The sequence below is a fragment of the Geotrypetes seraphini genome, chromosome 2, assembly GCF_902459505.1.
Source record: "Geotrypetes seraphini chromosome 2, aGeoSer1.1, whole genome shotgun sequence".
NCBI lineage: Eukaryota > Metazoa > Chordata > Amphibia > Gymnophiona > Dermophiidae > Geotrypetes > Geotrypetes seraphini.
Genome location: NC_047085.1, coordinates 366420084 through 366440823, shown reverse-complemented (window position 1 = coordinate 366440823; position 20740 = coordinate 366420084). Strand labels below are relative to the sequence as shown.

Sequence of the window (20740 nt, the reverse complement as noted above, 5' to 3'; positions counted from 1 at the left end):
GTGTATTTAATATATTTCCTTTCCTAACAAATCGGTTCTTTTTTTACTTCAGATAGCTCAGACACAGAGAACTTATCAATTTATTTCTTAGCAATGAATGATTTGTTATAAGAATAGAGCCAAACCCTTTGATCCTCCGGTTCTTTGTACCAGTGCTTTCCACTTTGATGTGAAGAAACCACATTGCTTTTTCTTCAAATGGAAATCTTTAAAACCTTGCAGTCAAACTAGCTCTGAGTATCTCAATGGTGCTTATCTAGCAGAACATACTATAAGTAAACTCTTAAAATTGCTTTTCCTTCATTGGACTCTTTAAACAGCAGCTATGCTATATTGTATTAAAGGAATTCTGGGTACTCCAGACTCTTTGACCTCAGTGGTATGGCCTTCTTGATATCATTCAAGCTATACGCTAATCAGTATTAAGAATTCACTTAGACAAAGCTAACATACAACCACTGATGACCTCTTGCAGAAACAGTCTATCTCCTTTGATTACTGAAAACTAGCAGGTGGGGTACCTTTTCAAGAACAGACATTATGACCATGACACAGCTTTAAAGGAAATGTTAATGGTGGGTAATCAAGTTAATAATAAAGATTAAAGGGGTAGGTTGTAAACTGCAGAATTTACAATGCTTCTTTTGGTTCATTAACTGTTACCTGAACTATATGCCACACAGGTGTACCACTTAGTTAAGCTGTGCAAAGGAGAAGCCAGCCAACTTCGTTAACACACACACATAGAGAGTACAAAGGCCTTTGCCCTTAATCCTCTATTCACAAACTGAAAGCTTATCACCATTACGTTTAACAGAAGTAATATAAGATTCTCATGTTTTTGAAAGCATGTCTGTTGCAAACAAAAGCTATGAATTGGGGGAACAAAAAAACAATTAGAAGTGCACTTTACAGAAATGGCTTTCCATTTAAATGCACACTACCTTGCAGGAATAAAAGGAAAAAGAAAAATTAGTTAATTTTAAGATTAATAAAAGTATCAGTTGTGTATATATGTAGCCAAACAGCAAGAATTAAAGATGATATTGTTTACATCTTAAATTTAAACTGGTGACTTTCATATATACCAGTGTGTCGCAAACCTTTTAAGCTGTGGCACACTAATCTCGGGGAAGCGGCTGGAGGGCACCAGGAAATGTGTGGATGTCGACACAATGCATATGATGTCATCACGTCGAAATCCATGGCTTGGATAGGCTGGAGTGAGCTTCGACATCAATTTCAGTAGTCGGAACCTAAGGACCGTATTGGGTGGACTTTATGGTCTATGGCCCAGAAATATCAAAGAAAAAAGACAATTTATAATGCATGTAACTATTGGGCAGACTAGATGGACTGTTCAAGTCTTTATCTGCTGTCATCTACTATATTACAATGAGTTTCACATGTTCCATGGTGCGCTTAGGTGCACCAACTTAGAAGCCAATAAGTGCCATAAGTGGACATGCCAAAGTTTCAGCTCACTAATGAACTTTGACACTAGTATTCTATAATGGTTTACACGTGCTTAAGTACCTAATTGGCGCTACAAATGCGCTAAGTTAGAGAACTGCCCCCATAATCAGTTTGAATTTGTATTTCTGTTGGTAGACAATTCTAAATAAGAGCAGTCTATGTAAAAGACTGTGTTAACCTTTTTGTGGATTCCTCTGGCACTGAGAAAAGATAGAACAAGTTGTTCTGCACAGCTGCCTTAGCATACAAAATGTTCTTTGAATTAATATGTTAAGAAAGGGTCTAATATGATGCTAATATTCCAAAGACCCCTGAATATGATGGCACATAGTTGAAGGTGGGTGTAAACATGGGCAAGTTCTGGGTAGAGCATGGGAATGGCACATAGTTACAAGTGTAAATTATAGAATACTATAATTTATGTGTACATTTTTCCAATCTAGGCACAAACATTTACATCAGCTTTGTGGTTAAACATAAATACACATACTTTTCTCAACTCCCTTTCATCCAGCATCAATCCCTCCTTCCCCACCCACCCCCAAGGTCCACCATCTCTCCCTTTCTCTTCCCAACTATCCTCCTATCCAGTATCTCTATCCCCCACCTCTATACCATCCCTTGAGTCCAATGTCTCTCCCTTTCTGTTCCTTCCCTCCCTAAATCCCATTGTTCACCATCTCTCCCCCCTCTCTGTTTTTAAAGAGATGCTGCACATGGAGAGATGAAGAAAGAGGAGAATTGTTGAGCATAGGGAGGGAGAGAGAATTATTGGACATGGTGGATGTAGAGATGAATAGGGAAGAGAGAGATGAGAGGGAGTAATGTTGGATGTGGTGGTAGAGAGGGAACAGTAGGATGGATGCAAAGGGATGCAAGAGGGGCCTCAAGGAGGTGGAGAAGGTGGGAAGAATACTAGGATCTGAGTTACATACAAATCCAACTTAAGAACAGTTTAAAAAACGGAACTCGTTCTTAAACCGGGGACTGCCTGTACTTAGCACACTTTTGTAAACAGGCCCCCTTGTATATATGCAAAACTGGTGTCAGAAAATCATGGTTTTTAAGGGCATGTTGTAAAATTAATTTTATTAAAGCCTAATAACCAGTTCAAAACATTGTTTTTTACCTATAGAAACACCTTTTAAACTTACTGAGTATGTCACATTTCAGAAAAAAACAAAATAAAGCTATAATTATATAGCTACAGAAATTGGGGTTGTTTACAACAGAGAGTAGTTGAATTTTGGCTTAGTACTGATGATATCATTAGCAATAAACTTGCTTGACCAAGCTTGAGTCACCTAAGTTTTCCCTTTCATTGATATAAAGGACTCAGAAGTGGTATTTTCATCTTATGTAACTAAAAGTCCCTTGCTTCCGTTCTGTCATTTATAGTATACTAATGTTTAAGCCTGTTATATTAACGGGTGCTAGAATATATGTGTCTGTCTTTTTTTCTTTCTATCTCTCTCCCTCCGTCTAGCTTTCTTTCTTTCTGTCTCTCTCCCTGGATCCCTTTGCCTGTCTGTCTTTCTTTCTTTGTCTGTCTGTCTGTCTCTCTCTCTGGCCCCCTGTTTTCTGCCTCTCTCCTTGCCCGCTGTCTTTCTGTGTGTCTGTCTTTCATTCTCTTGCGCTGCCCGCCTGTCTTTCTGTCTCTCTCCATGGCCCCCTTCTGTCTCCCCCCCCAAAGCAAACCAAGATTGCTCCCTGGCCCCCAGCAGCAGTAGCAGCAGCATCCCTTCCCCCCTCCACTTCCCTGTACAGCAGCATCATTTCCACCCCACTTCCCTATGCAGCAGCAGCATTCCCCCCCACTTCCCTGTACAGCAGCAGCAGCATTCCCCGCCACTTCCCTGTGCAGCAGCAGCATTCCCACCCCCCTTCCCTGTGCAGCAGGGTAGCAGCATTTCTCCTCATTGTTTCTGGTCGGTTCCGATGCAGGTGCAGCTTGTGAGAGGAGCTGCGGCGGCAGCTTTGAACTCAAAAATAACTTTGGCAAGAAACTGAAGAAGAACTTCAGTAAGGGAGCCGGCCACACTGTGGGCTGCAGAATAGTACCTGGGGGGCCTGTGTTAGACAGAGTGAGGGCGGGAGTCGCCGCCTCTGTGCTTAAGGTGCCTCCATATGCGCAGTAGAAGGAGCCAGCGTCGCCGACGGAGGGTGATGGGGAAACCACCACTGGCTCCTTCTACTGCGCATGTGTGGCAGGGATGCAGGGATCACGAAGATTGAAGTGCGCATGCGCGCTAAGGGTTTTATTATAGAGGATTTATCTGCTAGATCAGTCCAATTGAATATGATAATGTTTAGTATCAGAAGGATCAAAGTGCCCTTGACTAACTATTTATTATTAGAAGAAAGTGAAATACAAGGCATCGAAAAACAAATAGGTCAATGCCAGCCTGAGGAAAGTCATTATTTAGCTTGGAGATTAGAACAGCAAAGAATTTTGAGAGCCAAAAATTATAAATGAAGACAAATGAACTAATAGTTTACTCTCAAAGAGAAAGCTACATTGTTTTATACACCCTTGGATCGCTGGTAGGGAAACACAAAGAACAATACAAACAGATGATTGTTATGTGTGTGGTTGAGAGTTGAATAAAGTCTCCTGAAAGTCTGCAAGAACAAAATGGTAAGACAGGATTGCAAATTCACAGACTCTCTGCTATGTCTTTGGCACTGGACTATGATCTCGATGCATAAAGGTGTGTCCTCCAGATTCAGAGCATGCAAGGCGTGTTCACAGTCAAATCCATTAACAGTATATGACAAAATCAATTAGGAGTTGTACAGCATTTGGTGTGCTTGTCTACATGAGTAACTATTGTCAGCCCAGCCTTAGCTGTCAGCATTTTCTGGTGGCCTTAGGCTGGGCTGACAGCTATATTTACATTACATTAGTGATTTCTATTTCGCCATTACCTTGCGGTTCAAGGCGGATTACATAGGAAGTTATCTGGACATTTCCAGAGGAAGTGTAGAGTAGGTTGCTTCCGGGTATTGAGATGATTCCTGAGGTGGTTTGTTTTCAAGTATTTCTTGAATAGCAGGGTTTTTATTTATTTTTGGAAAGTTTTGTAGTCTGGGGTTGTGATCAGTAAATTGGAGAGTTGGCAATCTAGTTTTGCCGCCTGTGTGGCTAGTAGGTTATCGTAGTTTTTTTCGTTTGACGTCCATGATTGGAGGGTACATGAATGGTGTGTGGGTTCTCCTGTGTCTGGTTGTGATCATTTGGATTAAGCGGTTGTTCAAGTAGGCTGGGCTGTCTCCATTTATTGTGTTAAATAGTAGACAGTAGAATTTGAATAGTATTTTGGCTTGTATTGGGAGCCAGTATGAGTTGAGGTATGCTGCGGTGATGTGGTTATGTTTCCTCACTGAATAGATAAGTCTCATTGCTGTGTTTTGTACTGTTTGTAGTTGCTTTAGCATGGTTGTGGGGCAGGGGAGATAGAGGATTTTACAGTAGTCTAGAAGACCTAGGACTAGGGACTGAACAATGAGCTGGAATATTTTTTTGCATTTCTAGCTGTGACAATGCATTAAAATTTTTGATAAATATGGCCCCTTTAGTGTGGCAGTGGCAGTATGTTAAAAGAATATATGCAAGAGAACTCCTCTTTTGGGGATCTCAGTTCTGTGGTGATCCAGTGGCCTCTGTAACCCTTCCAGCCTTGAACCAGGACACAAGTAATAAAACAATACAGGCCCCCACCAGCAAACCTAGGCCCTCTTGGACCACACCACTGTGAGTCAGGAGATGGTATTTTCTAAAATGAAAGCCCTCGGACAGAAGCAAGTGTGAATTCCTCATGTGTCCTACTGGTTTTCTGCACTTTGGATAAGTTGTGGGTAAAAGTAGGTCGTAATCCAGCAGCACATGGACTTTTGTCTAACAGGGACCAGAGGTTTCTAGGATTCCTACTTTTCTTTTATTCAAGCTCTAATTTGTAGTTGGTTGAATGCTACAGGCTCTTCTCACATGGGGGCCAGGAATTCCTTTAACAGACGGCTGCCACCACACAATAAAATTCAAGGGCACTGGAAAAAAACAACAACTACCAGGCAAAAAATCCCAAACAAACCCAGAACCAAAATCCCATGAATAAATCACCAGAACAGGAGAATGGGAATGGAATCTGGGGCAGGAAACCCAAACCAACTACTGGATCCAGTAGTTGGTTTGGATTGCCTGTCCAGATACCATTCCTACTCTCTTGTTTTGGTAAAAAAAAACAAAAAAACAACAACAACCAACTACACTTCACTGAGATGCAGTTTTTGATTTTTGGTTTTCTTTTGTAAAAATGGACCCACAAAGCCTTTTTTTAATGCACTTATTCCAACAAAGTTCCCTATTAATGAGCTGTTTTGTATGCTTTCATACCACAACACTTTATAAATGGCAAATTTGCATAAACCTTTCTATGGAGCAGACTACCTAGGAAAGTTTACTACCATAAAGCACAGTTTTGTGAAGTGACTTTACAATTTAGTATATCAGCCTTTAAGTAAATTTGGATGAACTTGAACAAGAGAAGGCTTTCTTGCTAACAGCCCTTTGGCTCTAGAATGCATTAACACAACCACAAAGGAGATTTTTCAAATTAAAGGAATCAATAAGTACAAGGGGGCACTCAGAGAAATTGAAAGGGGAGAGGTTTAGAACAAGCGCCAGGAAGTTCTTTTTCACACAGAGGGTGGTGGATACATGGAACGCGCTACCAGAGGATGTGATAAACAGGAGCACGCTACAGGGGTTCAAAGAAGCTTTGGATAGGTACTTGGAAGACAAAGGGATTGAGGGGTACAGATAAGAGTAGAGATAGATTATAGGGATGGGATTAGAGGTAAGTTACAAAATTAATCAGGAACCACTGTTCAGGCACAAGGCCTGATGGGCCGCTGGGCAGGATGGACCTCTGGTCTGACTCAGCGGGGGCAACTTCTTATGTTCTTATCCACACTGACCTACAAATCCAAAATGTGGATTATCTGAAATTATCAGAAGCAATTAAGAAAATATTTATAAACTATAGTCTATAAATCTTTCCTTAATTGCTTCTGATAATTTCAGCTATACACAGCTGAAAGGAGTGCAACATGCAGAAAGTGAAAAACTATCAAAGTATCAACTGCAAGAGACAAGATTTTGGACCAACTATTTTGAGGCCCTCAGTATTATAAAGAATGATTCTTTATGGAAAACATGATCCTTGTGTCTGGTGATTGTGTCCGCAACTGCCTTCAGCTCTCACCTCCTCCAGCACCGGACACACGCACAAGCTGCACTGCCTCCAATGGTTATCTTACATTCTGGAACGTTGCCCCGCCTCACTGCTGTAACCTCATGCAAGCGCTTTCCTGCATCTGTACGTGATTGTGAAGTGGAGTGGAGAGGACAATCACATGCTGGAGGAGGTGAGAACTGAAGGCAGTTGTGGATGCGGACACTTAAGGCACAAGAGGCACAAAAGGGGAGATAGCAACACCAATTGGTCATCTTCACTGTGTCAATCTGAGGAGGAGACAGCTATCCTGGTACATGTAGGTACCAATGACATAGGAAAATGTGGGAAGGAGGTTCTGGAAGCCAAATTTTGGCTCTTAGGTAGAAAGCTGAAATCCAGATCCTCCAGGGTTGCATTTTCAGAAATACTCCCAGTTCTATACACAGGACCCAAGAGGCAGGTAGAGCTCCAAAGTCTCAATGCGTGGTTGAGATGATGGTTCAGGGATGATTTAATGAGATGGAGTCAGCATGAGTTCAGCCGAGGGAGATCTTGCCTCACAAATTTGCTTGACTTCTTTGAAGGTGTGAATAAATATGTGGATAAAGGTGAGCCAGTTGATATAGTGTATCTAGATTTTCAGAAAGCTTTTGATAAAGTTCCTCATAAGAAGCTCCTGAGAAAATTAAAGAGTCATGAGATAGGTGGCAAAGTTCAGTTGTGGATAAGAAATTGGTTATTGGATAGAAAACAGAGGGCAGGGTTAAATGGTCATTTTTCTCAATGGAGGAGAGTAAACAGTGGAGTACCGCAGGGGTCTGATTTGGAAATTGGAACGACGAGTGAGGTGATTAAATTTGCAGATGACAATGAACTGTTCAAAGTTGTTAAAATGCATGCGGATTGTGAAATAATGCAGGCGGACCTTAGGAAATTGGAAGACTGGGCGTCCAAGTGGCAGATGAAATTTAATGTGGACAAATGCAAAGTGATGTACATTGGGAAGAATAACCTGAATCAAAGTTACTGGATGCTAGGGTCCACCTTGGGGGTTAGCGCCCAATAAAAGGATCTGGGTATCATTGTAGACAATACGATGAAACTTTCCACCCAATGTGCGGCGGCTGCCAAAAAAGCAAACAGGATGCTGGGAATTATTAAAAAAGGGATGGTTAACAAGACTAAGAATTTCATATTGACCCTGTATTGCTCCATGGTGCGACCTCATTTGGAGTACTGCATTCAATTCTGGTCTCATTATCTCAAAAAAAGATATATTGGCGCTAGAAAAGGTTCAAAGAAGAGTGACCAAGATTTTAAAGGGGATGGAACTCCTCTCGTATGAGGAAAGACTAAAACAGTTAGGGCTTTTCAGCTTTGAAAAGAGACGGCTGAGGGGAGATATGATTGAAGTCTACAAAATCTTGATTGGAGTAGAACAGATACAAGTGGATCAATTTTTCGCTCCGTCATAAATTACAAAGACTAGGGGACACCTGATGAAGTTACACGGAAATATTTTTAAAATCAATAGGAGGAAATTTTTTTTTTCACTCAGAGAATAGTTAAGCTCTGGAATGTGTTGCCAGAGGATGTGGTAAGAGCGAATAGCGTAGCTGGTTTTAAGAAAGGTTTGGACAAGTTCCTGGAGGAAAAGTCCATAGTCTGTTATTGAGAAAGACATGGGGGAAGCCACTGCTTGCCCTGTATTGGTAGCATGGAATATTACTACACCTTGGGTTTTGGCCAGGTATTAGAGGCCTGGATTGGCTACCGTGAGAACGGGCTACTGGGCTTGATGGACCACTGGTCTGACCCAGTAAGGCTATTCTTATGTTCTTATTCTTTATAATACCGAGGGCCTCAAAATAGTATCTAGCAGGCCGTGAGTTTGAGACCACTGCTTTATACCAATATCCTACAATTGACAGCTTTGGAGATTGTAGAAAGGACCCTGAAAACATAAATTCACATTAAAAAATTCCTAATCATTTCATTTTTACATCAGTGAGAATAGCAATTACAAATAACTACTTCAGTTTCTATCTACACATCATTTACACCATTTGGTAAATATAATTTTTCATTTTTTCAATCATCTTCTTATATTTTGGGTTATTTTAAAGTATTTTGGTATTGATGTGAACATTCATTTAATCTCTTCAAGTCTAACAGCAGTACTGGTGTAGTAAGTTGACAGTGAAAGATATTAAGGTATGCCTTAAATTTTATACATTTTTTTTTACCATATGGTATTTATGATTATTTTTTACCATTCTTTTACCACATGGTATTGGTCATAGCTCTGCACGGATGTTGGAAAGATTGGAAGATTAATTACATTTCTTTTAGATTCTATAATTTCTCTTATAGGGTTTTATATACACATGTATATTCCATTCTATATGCATGTTTTCAGATTTAACTTTTATATAAAGATATGCAGTTATGCTGTGTAATTTAGTATCAAGACAGTTGTATATTGTTGGTCTTGTACTTATGACATTTTCTATGCTTATTATCTCTATATATTAAAATGTATAATGTCATATGTATATATATTTTTAGACTATTATATATATATTTTTATGGTTTTGCCTTTTATATATTTAATTTTTGTATTTGTTGTTTATGCAATCACAGTATATTTATGTTATTTTTATTTTTTAATTTGATGTGCATTTTTATTCGTAGACTCCTGATGCAGGGAGTAAGGCTGAAACATGTTCATGTGAGTTTGAACAATAAAGTATTTCAACATATACTGCCCTTTTACAAAACTGCAGCACGGTTTTTAGTGCCAGCTGTGACGGTAACAGCTCTGACACTCATAGAATTCCTATGAGCATCGGAGCCGCTACTGCCACAGCCAGCGTTAAAAACTGCGCTACGGTTTTGTAATAGCAACATAAATTGGTCATCTTCACTTTGTCAATCTGGAATATGTTATCCAGAGAACATATTCTGAAGGTAACTGAAATCTTTTCAAAATTTTTAACTGATTTATAATGTGGGAAAACGGCAGTCCTCTCATTTGTATGCGATAGTGTACCTGATGGCTAATTTTGAGTGAGCCTGAGCCCAAAGCTGATAAACACAAAATTTTCTATCTGGTCCATCTTCTCTCTACTCTCCACGCCCTCCTTGGCAGCCCCTACCTCAGTGTATTGCAAACTGTGTGGCGCGGCACACCAATGTGCCTCCTAAGAGGTATGTCCTGTAAGCAATCTTCTGATGCCAGCACCTCTTCTCTCTGCCGGCCCTTCTCTCTTTTCGCCAGCTCTTCTCTCCTCCTCTCTGCCAGCCCGTTTGAAGGTCCTTTGCGCATGCGTTGATGTCGGCGCACTGACATCACGCATGTATGTGACATCATCACGCCAACACCAACGCACTTCTAGGGGTATCGAGCTGGGGACACTAGGGGCTCCTTTTACTAAGCTGCGATAGCAGTTTTAGCGCACGCTAGACGCTAACATCAGCACTGAGCTGGCGTTAGTTCTAGCCGCGTAGTGTGGGTTTAGCGCACGCGGCAATTCTGCGCGCGCTAAAAACACTATCGCAGCTTAGTAAAAGGAGCCCTAGGTTTAGTGTGCCACAGCGCGAAAAAGTTTGTGACACACTGCCCTACCTGAACAGAATACATAAATACCTGAGCTGGCAGGGCTTCACAGACATCTGAACACCTCCTCCTCCAACAGTCAGAACTGTTTCCAAAGCTCTACATGTGGAAAAAGCCTTGTAAGAGGTGAGAACAGGCTGTGAAAGTATCTAATAAAACTAGAATTACAGTAGTTATAATTCTAGTTTAGTTAGAATTAGTAACTACAGTGGAACCTTGGTTTACGAGCATAATTCGTTCCAGAAGCATGCTCGTAAACCAAATTGCTTGTATATCAAAGCAAGTTTCCCCATAGGAAGTAAGGGAAACTCGATTTGATTGGTTCCACCTCCTCCCCCCCCCCCGAGGCTACCAGCGCTGCTCTATTCCCCCCCCCTTGAGGCCACCAACGCTGCTCCATACCCCTCCCCACGATCCGGCATCCCCCCTGTGAACCGGCATCCTTCCCCCGCTCGTGTTGCCCCCCTCCACCGTGATCCTACATTCCCCCACCCCGAGCACGGTAATGACATCCCTTACCCCGACTGGGCACCGGCACCAGCACCGGTGCCCGAAGATCCTCCCTCTTCTGGCGCGGCCTGGACTGGGCGGTGCGTCGGAGATCCTCCCTCTTCTGGTCTGGACTGGCTTTGAGTATTTGCGCATGCTCAAAGCCTTCTGGTCTCTCTCTCTCTGAGATTCTCAGATTCAGAATCTCGAAGAGAGCGAGACCAGAAGGCTTTGAGCATGCGCAAATGCTCAAAGTCAGTCCAGCCCAGCCCAGACCAGAAGAGGGAGGATCTCCGACGCACCACCCAGCCCAGGCCGCGCCAGAAGAGGGAGGATTTTCGGGTACCAGCACTGGTGCCCAGTCGGGGTAAGGGATGTCATTGCCGTGCTCAGGGGGGATGTAGGATCGCCGGGGGGGGGGGGGTGATGCCGGATCGCTGGGGGGGAAGCCTGATCGCAGGGGGGGGGGGCGCTCGTACAGCGAGGCAAACTCGGTTTACGAGGCACCAAGTTTGCAAATGTTTTGTTCGTCTTGCAAAACACTCGCAAACCGATGCACTCGTAAACCGAGGTACCACTGTACTTGGATTTATTGCCTCTAATGAGAGCTGTAAAACTGAATGATATTACCCAACTATGCATGAGTGGTTAAATGAAGATTGAAATGGAAATTAAGAACTGGGGAGGGATGGTTTCAGAGATTTAAGTGATGTGCTACCAATAGCTAGAACCAAAATGTATGCCATTAGAAAATACCGTATTTTTCACTCCATAAGACACACCTGACCATAAGACACACCCACCTGTAGAGGAGGAAAAACCAAGAAAAAAAAACTTCTGAACCAAATGGTGTGCCCTGTACTCTGCCCTCCCCCCTCTGGTGGTCTAATAGTAGGCTGGAAAAGGGTACAGGGCAGGTCTAGTGGTGCCGTCTAATGGTAGGCACGTCTAGTGGCAGCTATCCAGCCAGCTCCCAGCAAGTGCCATGCCAGCCAACAAGCCCCAAGGCAGCCAGCCAACCAGTCAACCCACCCCCAAGTCAACCAGTTCAAAGCCAGCCAGCCCCAAGGCAACCAGCCAGCCAGCCCCAAGGCAGCCAGCCAACTAGCCAACCCACCCCAAGCCAGCCAGCCAGTCCAAAGGCAAAGGCAGGCAGGCACCCCCCCCCCCCCCCCCCCGGTTACCCTTTTTTTGCCATCCCAGCAGTCCAACGCGCTTTCCGTGCTCCTGCCTCGGTTCCCCTGCTCTCTTCCGGCAGCGGCACAGTGGTACATGAGGCAGGCGCGCGCTTTTTGCGTGCCTGTTTGGTCCCACACTACACTCCGTATGGCTGCCTGTCAGTTCTCATCTTGCAAGAACTGTCAGGCAGCCATTCGGAGTGCAGTGCGTGCCTGCCTCGTGCACCATTGAGAGCAGGGAAACCGAGGCAGAAGCGCAGAAAGTGCGTTGGACTGCTGGGATGGCAAAAAAAAGGTAACCGGGGGGGGGAGGGGGGGGTGCCTGCCTGCCTTTGCCTTTGGGATGCAAAAAAAGGTACGGGTTTTATTTGGGGGTTTTTTACATTTACATTTCCACCCCCTTTTTGGGGGTGGAAAAAGTGCATCTTATGGAATGAAAAATACGGTAAATACTTGATATTACAGATGTTGGCACTTCAATAAAATTTAAGTTATTTACAAGCAATTTTCAACAGGAAAATATGCATGCACATCCCCTTTGAAACTTGTGCTAAAGTTCATTGGTAAAACATATGTGCAAACTTCATGAACAAGGAAACAGTTTGAAAATTGCTCAAAATGTTTAACAATATTCTACCACCTTCATGCATCCTTTATTTTCTCAGCTCAAATACTGAACCTGTTCATGATACTTTAAACATAGTTTCACTAACAGCAATAGAAAATAAGTTACTATTTTTTTCCCTTTTCCCAAATGCAACTGAATTTGCTTGATTACTTACCTTTTATTCTGAATCTTTAGAACCAATACGATTTTGCTTCAGTTGTAGCACCAATATTGTGGAACTCATCACAACCTGAGTAATATTTCTCTGTGGACAAGCAGGATGAATTAACCAAACAGTAGTGATGTTATCCAATGGTGCCATGGACGGATAGCTCCCTCAGAGTACATGGGATCTCAATGCATGGTAGTGATGCTGGATCTCTGGACATCTGACACAGGACCAAAATACCCTACAAGGATCCTGACAGCATAGCCTGTGCTACTCACTGCAGCATGATTCTGCTGTTTGTGCCATTTTATTCCACCACTCCCTTTGCAAGCAGCAAAGCTCTGACAAATGTTATTACAGTACTTTCCGGAAGTAATCAAGGCATTTTTATTTAGGCAGCAGGTGTTTTCATAATAACTCCAAGTACAGATTATGAATCAGTTAGGCAGGATTGTGACCTATATTATTGTTTGTAATTTTACTATTTCTTTGTGTCATATTTTTTTAATAATTTTGTAGTTGCTGAATTTTATCATTTTAATTTCTGGTTTTGACCGTTGATTTCTTATTATATATATAGGATGTAACCTGATTAGATTATTATAGCACAGGCTGGAACTTTAATTGTTCAGCAAATGAATATTTCAATTGAAAGGAAGCACAAAGTTTCCAAATAGGGCAAAAACAAGTCTGAAGTTACAATCAATTTCCAAAGTGATTTTCTTTCGCAAATTGATACCCTGCATGCATTCTGCCCTGTTGGGAAAGCAGAAAAGGGGTTTATAAGTGAGATGGCCATCTGCGTGGGAAGGGAGTTTATTACAAATGAAAACTTGTGACACCATTGCTTCAGTTGGGCGTGGCTACGATAGAGCAGGAAGCAGGATCATCTCCACTCCAGATATGTAAGGAAGGGGTTCTCTGCCCTCTATTACAGAATATCAGGAATCCTCCATTCCGGGCTGCAGACAGTGTCGGGCACATGATAGCCATTTTGTCAGTGGCGACTGCAATAACTTTGAACAATGGTTCTTTCTAGAACAAACTTCATTAGACATGATCATTCCCTTATGATGTCAGCAACTTCTCAAACAAACATACTGAGCTTTCAGTTTTAATGAAGAATCACTGTTTATAGTTTTAGACAGGGCTACAATCCTGCTATCCAGGAAACTGAAGGTTATTTCTGGTGACAAACTGTCAGCAGCATGATGGACAAGCAGAAATAATTTATTATATTATTTTCATCTAAACTGAATGGCACGCAGAAACAAAATGCAGGCATAATGACCATGAGATTTCTAGTATAGCCACATTAGTCATATGATAAAAATGTAAACATCCCTTGTAAAGCAATATTTAATATTACTAGCCAGGAAGCAATTTAGAGGCCCCTGCCAAAAAACTATCTACTAATAAATTCTGGTAAATAAAAATGCAACAAAACCAGCATACGGCAGCTGACAAGGGGGAATAATAATTCAAGGTTCTGTCTTTTCTCACTACCAGTCCCTCATCAAGGGCTATTATTGAAATCTGAAGTGTTTATAGTCTGTAAACTTGAACAACTAGGGAGCTTCTGTCCAAAAATACTGCCCATTTCAAAATATTGTCAAGCATGTCATACTATGTCACACTTTTTCTCCAGCAATTCTACTTAAATTATGTTCAGATTTCTGTGGTATTTTAATACCATCATAATAGAATCCAGCTTAACCTTCTGGAGCAAGATGTTTAACTCTTTTCCTGCCCCAACCACAATCTCTTCAAGTCTGTAGGCTTCATTCCAGTCAGACTACAGGATAAAAATACAACATTAATTCTCAGCTGAATACTAAGCTTCAGAAATTACTGCAACAAATCCACCTACTGACTGTGGGCCTAATAATATAGTAAATGCCAATCTAATTTCCATGTGAAGATCATTCATTCACTTTGATTTACTAATTTATCTTAAGTCCTGTGCATATATCTTCCAGTCAACTAAGTTGAGGTATCCCCTTTTTGTGTTCTACACAGGGGCAGCGGAATGCCTTTTGGTTTGGGGGTGCCCAAGCTCTGCCCCAAACCCTGCCCAAGCTCTGCCTCAGACCCCATCCCCAAAATAATAGTAATAATTGTAATGCCATGTCTCCCATTCATTCTTCTTATACACACAATATAATCTTATCAACAATATATAATGGTAACCATAAAATTAAAATACACAAAGCACATTGAAACATCTGCATTCCTTAATGCTATGTTCTGAAAAGAGTTTTTCTTCTCTCTCTCTCTTTTAAAGCAGCTAATAAAACAAGGCTAATCAACCCCATTCTACTTCTTTTTATAATGTAATAAAAATCAAACACCCAAATTATCACATAGAAAAGCTTCTCCTTTCTCAGCCCCAGTGACTACTGCTTTAATAGCAATTCCATCTACTAATTTAATATTTAATTCAGTTGTACCATTCCATATCTAATAAACTTAAAAAGGTGCATATGGCACCTGAAAAATGTAAATGAAAATTGTCAAGCTACTAAAATATTTATTTTGCTACTGATGGGCTATAAACAACATTTGGGACAGCCTCCCCCTATGCTTTCCAGCCCCCCCCTTGTTTTCTAGCCCACTCAAAAAGTGATGCATGTTCACCTGTAATGTGCAAAATATAAATATAAATTTATTATTTCTAGTCTGCCTTTGTCCAAGGCGGATTATAAAATATACATACATAATAAAACAAACAGACATACTCAACAAAACAGAAACTACTGTCATGTTAAAACCCAATACGAGGGATAGTGCATGCCCTGGGACATCACATGCAATCCGAACACCCCGGCATCCACAACTTCAAAAAAACACGTAAAATCAGTAATAATATTTTTAGTGTGGGAGCACCCTCAGCGTGAGATTGAAACCTCTGAAGAGGAGCTCAAAGAGCCCTCTGATGCTTACTGAAAAACAGAGCCGGCAACCGCTACGCCAAAATAATTAGTGACAAAGTTCACATCAAATATATGGAATGCCAGAAGTAAACTAGGAGTCAAATAACATGTGATGCCCCATGTGCCAAGACCATTGACCCGAAGCAAAAAAATGGATAAGCAGAAACAATCACAAAACCCTCAGAATACTTAGCTGGATAAAAGTCCACTTGGTCGAGCGATACCGGAGGTAGCCAAAGACCTTAAAGTTCATAAGCTGAAATTCAATTGAAGTCCTGTGTCCACACGGTTCAACCCGGCAGGGTTTCAGAGCCAAAGCCCCTTCCTCAGGAACCGGACAGGGTTAGACAACACAGCAACAGGTCAAAAAATGTATGGGCTGGCAAGGCAACAGGGGGAGGAGCAGGAGGAGCAACGCCACTATTTGAATCTCAGGCCGCCAATGACATCAAATAGTGGTGTTGCGCCTCCTGCTCCTCCCCCTGATTATGAGAAAAGGAACATCAGAGGGAGGAAACATTGTTGAATTTACTTCACAGACCAGGATTCTCACCACAAAACTGGACAAATCATTAGGCCATATTAGCCACAGTATCAACAAACATATAAAAATGACCCATCATAGCTGGTTCAATTGTAGGTTATTTTGGTTTAACTCATAATTTACCCATGGTGGTGGAATTTTAAACAAGCAGATGAAAAATCCCAGACTGCCAGGAGTCTCCAAGGTTTCATAAAGGGCAAGTCTCTTAGACTATGCCCCTATGGCACGTGACTGCATCTGCACACAGCCTCTTCTTCAGATCTTATAGGGTAGGTCTCTTAATAATGATGCCACCTCAACTCTGCCTTAGCCTCAGCAGCTGCTGTTCTTCCTGAGCTACTCTCGCCATGTCTCAGTAGGCTGAATTTGCAGACCTCTTCATCAACTTGCAGGCACTTCCTCATATGGGTAGGTCTCAACAGCCAATGTTCTTGCTGACACTACTTCTACTGTCTCACAAGCTGGATTTGCAGACTTCCTCTAGTTCAAACCTTTTTAAAAACAAACTGCTTTCACCACATCCTCTGACAACGAATTAGAGAGCTTTATACATTGTATGAATAAATACTTTTTCCTAAAGTTGGGCTTTTACTGCACCTTGATTTACAATGGAAGCAGTAGCCCAGGACTGCAGATTACTATCTCCTGTGACATTTGGGTAACTCTGCATGTGAACAATCTTGAAGGCAAGCATCATAAAGGGTCCAAATGTGATGTCAAACCCCTCAACTGCCCCCACCTCACTCAATGAAGCCCCCAATCCACACCTCCTTGATCATGCTCCCCCTGAATCAAGAACCCCTTGATCCACTCTCCCTGGTCCATATTCCACTGATCCCCCAACAATCCTACTCCTGCTAGGAGTTACTAGCACTACTTTGAATCCACTGCCAGCAAGAACAGAAGCACATGGGGGTTCACCTTCTGCTCCAGGACCCAATGGACCACCAGGGATGTATGCCTGTAGGATTAGATAGGCCAAAGGAAGAATGCTCAGTGGGCTCTGATTGGGTGTCTTGACAGGAATGGGGGTCTTCAGGGGGTCTCACTCAATGGAGTGTGGATCGGGAGAATCCTTGATTTTGAGGATATGGAACAAAGGACAGCTTTGACTGGGAACTAACAGCACAGCTGGCCCCTTTATGATGAGGTCCAATACTCCAGGGATAGTAAAATAACTTTTGCCCAAGCCCCTATGCCACCCTGCATATGGTATGCCTACTCTCAAATTATGCACTAGAAGAGCAATTCTATAAACTAGGGGCCTGATTCTACAGATGGCACCGCTCCATACAGTTACCAATCAACCGCTAGGCATTATTTATAGAATCATGCCTAGCAGTGCCTATGCGGACTTAGACATTCTCAGGCATCCTAGAGGTAGGCGCCGATAAATTAGGCTAGGCTGTACCTACCTCAGATGTCTACTGACACCTAAGTCAACTACTTCTACTTTTTAGTTAGGTGTTGCTAGGCGCAGTGCTATATTCCACACATAGATTTTTTAATGGCATGGTCAATTACCACACCATTTAACCCATTAAAAAACAACTAAGGCTTGTATTTAAGTTAGGCGTTGCTATGCATTCTCAATGTAGGCACTTGGTAGTGCCTAACCTAAGCACTTTTTACAGAATCATGTCCTAGGTGTTCACATTTATGCCCATAGTTACATGTGTAAATGTTTATTAAAAACTTGATGTATCAATTTTTCTAAACATAATAATATTTATAGTCTATAATATTACCAAAATCCAAGCTCTCCTTTCTGAGCACACTACCAAAACCCTTACCTACACTCTCATCACCTCTTATTTTGATTACAGCAACTTGTGCCTCTCAGGTCTTTTGCTCAACCATCTCTCTCCCCTCCAACCCGTGCAAAATTCTGCAAGAGCCACCATACTCAAATTACTCCTCTTCACAAGTCACTTCACTGGCTCCCCATCCATTTCCAAATACAATTCAAACTGTTCTTACTGACCCACAAGAGCATTCACTCTGCAGTCTCTCAATATCTCTCCTCATTTATATCTCCCTATGCTCTCCTCTCCCCTGTAATGTCAAGTCTCACTTAACTATACCCGTCTCCTCTGCTGCCAACTAGATTCTGTCCCTTCTATCTTGCTGCGCCGTATGTATGTAACAGACTGCCTGAGTCATTACGCCAGGCTCCATCTCTTGCTGAATTAAAATCCAAGCTAAAAGCCCTCTTTTTCGATGCAACCTTCAACTCCTAACTCACACTCACCATAAAATTACCTATGTCCTTTCTATCATTCTATCTGTAAGGAACTCCCCTACTCCTGTATGTCCTTGTCTGTTTGTCCAAACTATATTGTAAGCTCTTCTGAACAGGAACCGTCTACTGCATGTCAAATGTACAGAACTATGTATGCCTTTTAACACTATAAAATGTTAAATAGTAGTAGTAAAAAAAAAAAATGCATGTATTGTACAAATATACATGTAATTGCCAATATGTTACAACTTATATGTGTGTGTCTGTCATTTTAGAATCTTGAGTAAACACTCCTAATTAAGTACAGGTACTGCAATTTAAGTACATTTGAAAAAATGGATTGATGAAGAAATATGATGAGCACTTAACTCTGACAAATGAAAGGATAATTATATGGCTGATACATCTGATTGGTCCAAAAAACTGACTTCAATTAAACTTTCAATCAGTGTGGATAGCAGATGCATAAGAACTAGATGGCAGATTTCTAAACTTGATGAATGCGCTGGGATTTATGTGATAAATGAAGGCATCCGTGTGCCTTCCCTTTCAGAAATGGGGAACGCATGTATAAATTTTAGACAAGTCTAAGCCCTGCCCCTTTGCTATCTGTACACAGGGAAACTTTACATGTGTAACACTGGCTTTCTAAAATTGGGTTTTCTGTGTGTATCCAAGATACACGTGTAATTGCCAGCATTTACACATGCAAATCACAAATAGGACTTCTAAAATAACCACCTATACATAAGGCACAGCTCCTACCCTTTCCCCACTCTATTCTGTGTTCATCAGCTAATGCTGGAACTAGCATTTGCTAAGTGTCAGGCTGCTACATTAATTATTAATGTGCGTTAGGTCCTGCATTACCATATTTTTCGCTCCATAAGATGCACTTTTTCCACCTCCAAAAAGGGGTGGAAAAGTGGGTGCATCTTATGGAGCAAATACACCTTCCTCCCCCCAAGTAACTTTTTAAAAGTTGTGGTGCTCTCCTGCCGGACGGCTGTCTTTGGAAGCAGAGCAGAGCAGCGATCACTGAGCAGCGCGGGACCAGACAGGAAGCGCAAAGGTCGTGCTCCTGCGTCGCACCACTCTGCTTCCAAAGACAGCCCAGGAGAGCACCGCAACTTTAAAAAGGTACCGGGGCGGCTTCGGCTGGCAGCTTCAGGTGCAGGCAGTTTCGAGCGGGCTCCTTCGATGCGACGGCTTCTGACTGGGCTGCAGGCCAGAGGCTTCAGGTGCAGGCGGCTTCGGGCAGGCTCCTTTGATGCAACGGCTTCTGACTGGGATGCAGGCGGGGGGCTTCAGGTGCGGGCTTCTTCGCTGCAGGCGGCTTCAGGTGCGGCCATATTCTGGCTGTGGGCTGGCTGCTTCGGGAGCGGGTGGCTGCGGGCGGGCGGCTGTGGGCTGCTGGCGGGCTGCTTCAGGCTACTTAACACCAGATGCACCAGATGCATCCCCCTGTAGAGGAGGAAAATTTTTTTTCCTTGGTTTTTCCTCCTCTACAGGGGGGAGGGGGTGCGTCTTATGGACGGATGCGTCTTATAGACCAAAAAATACGGTAACTGCTTCATACAGCTTAGTCAAAGGTCCCTGTAATCAAAAGAAGAGCTAAATCACTTAGCTAACATTTTTAAAAAGGATTGCTGGATAGTAAAATTGGTTTTATGGCAAGTGAAAAGTTGAGAACCATAACAGAAACATACTGCAGAACACTGAGAATTGTGTTACTATAAGGAATCTGACTTTGCCAAAGAAGACCATGTCTATAAAAACTGTGAAAAGATGTGGGAGGAAGTGATGTCATTGCCCTGAACAGCAGCATAACTCCTGCTTCTCTCTGGTAATAGCCATTATAATCCCTATTCATTGGTGATCACCTTTGCTAAAAACCTATTTTGGTGGTAGCCATATATCTGCTGGATGGCTCACAGATTGAAAGAAAGCAAAATAAATGACACTAGTAAATGAAGCAGAGTGCATCACATCTTGCTTCTCCTTGCCCAGACTCAGCATCTGATTTGGAATCTTTGCTGTCTGCAGGTGAGCAAGACAGTGTTGATATTAAGCAAAGGATATCCCAGTGCCTCAAAAAAGATGAGGGGAGAAATTCTGGAGAAAATAGACACAGTTCATTGTGGCTTACAGAAGCTTGCCACCAGGGTAATAGATCTGGACACTCATATTGAGCAGAAAGCCGAAGCTTTGTTGGGAATGTGTGCCTTATACTGACAACTTTATAT

General features: G+C 42.2%; 1 protein-coding gene across 3 annotated transcripts in view; it reads right to left on the bottom strand.

Annotated features, from left to right (window-relative positions):
- BBS9 (Bardet-Biedl syndrome 9) overlaps positions 1-20740 on the bottom strand; it is a 434574-nt gene that overhangs the window by 23271 nt on the left and 390563 nt on the right. Inside the window, exon 20 of one of the 3 annotated variants that reach the window (XM_033930593.1) lies at positions 19983-20090. The exons of the other annotated variants lie outside the window; for them this stretch is intronic. Within the exon in view, the coding sequence (XP_033786484.1) occupies positions 20040-20090 (51 nt within the window). The 3' untranslated portion in view covers positions 19983-20039. Of the gene's footprint in view, positions 1-19982; positions 20091-20740 lie in introns of those variants that run through there. 3 annotated transcript variants of the gene reach the window in all.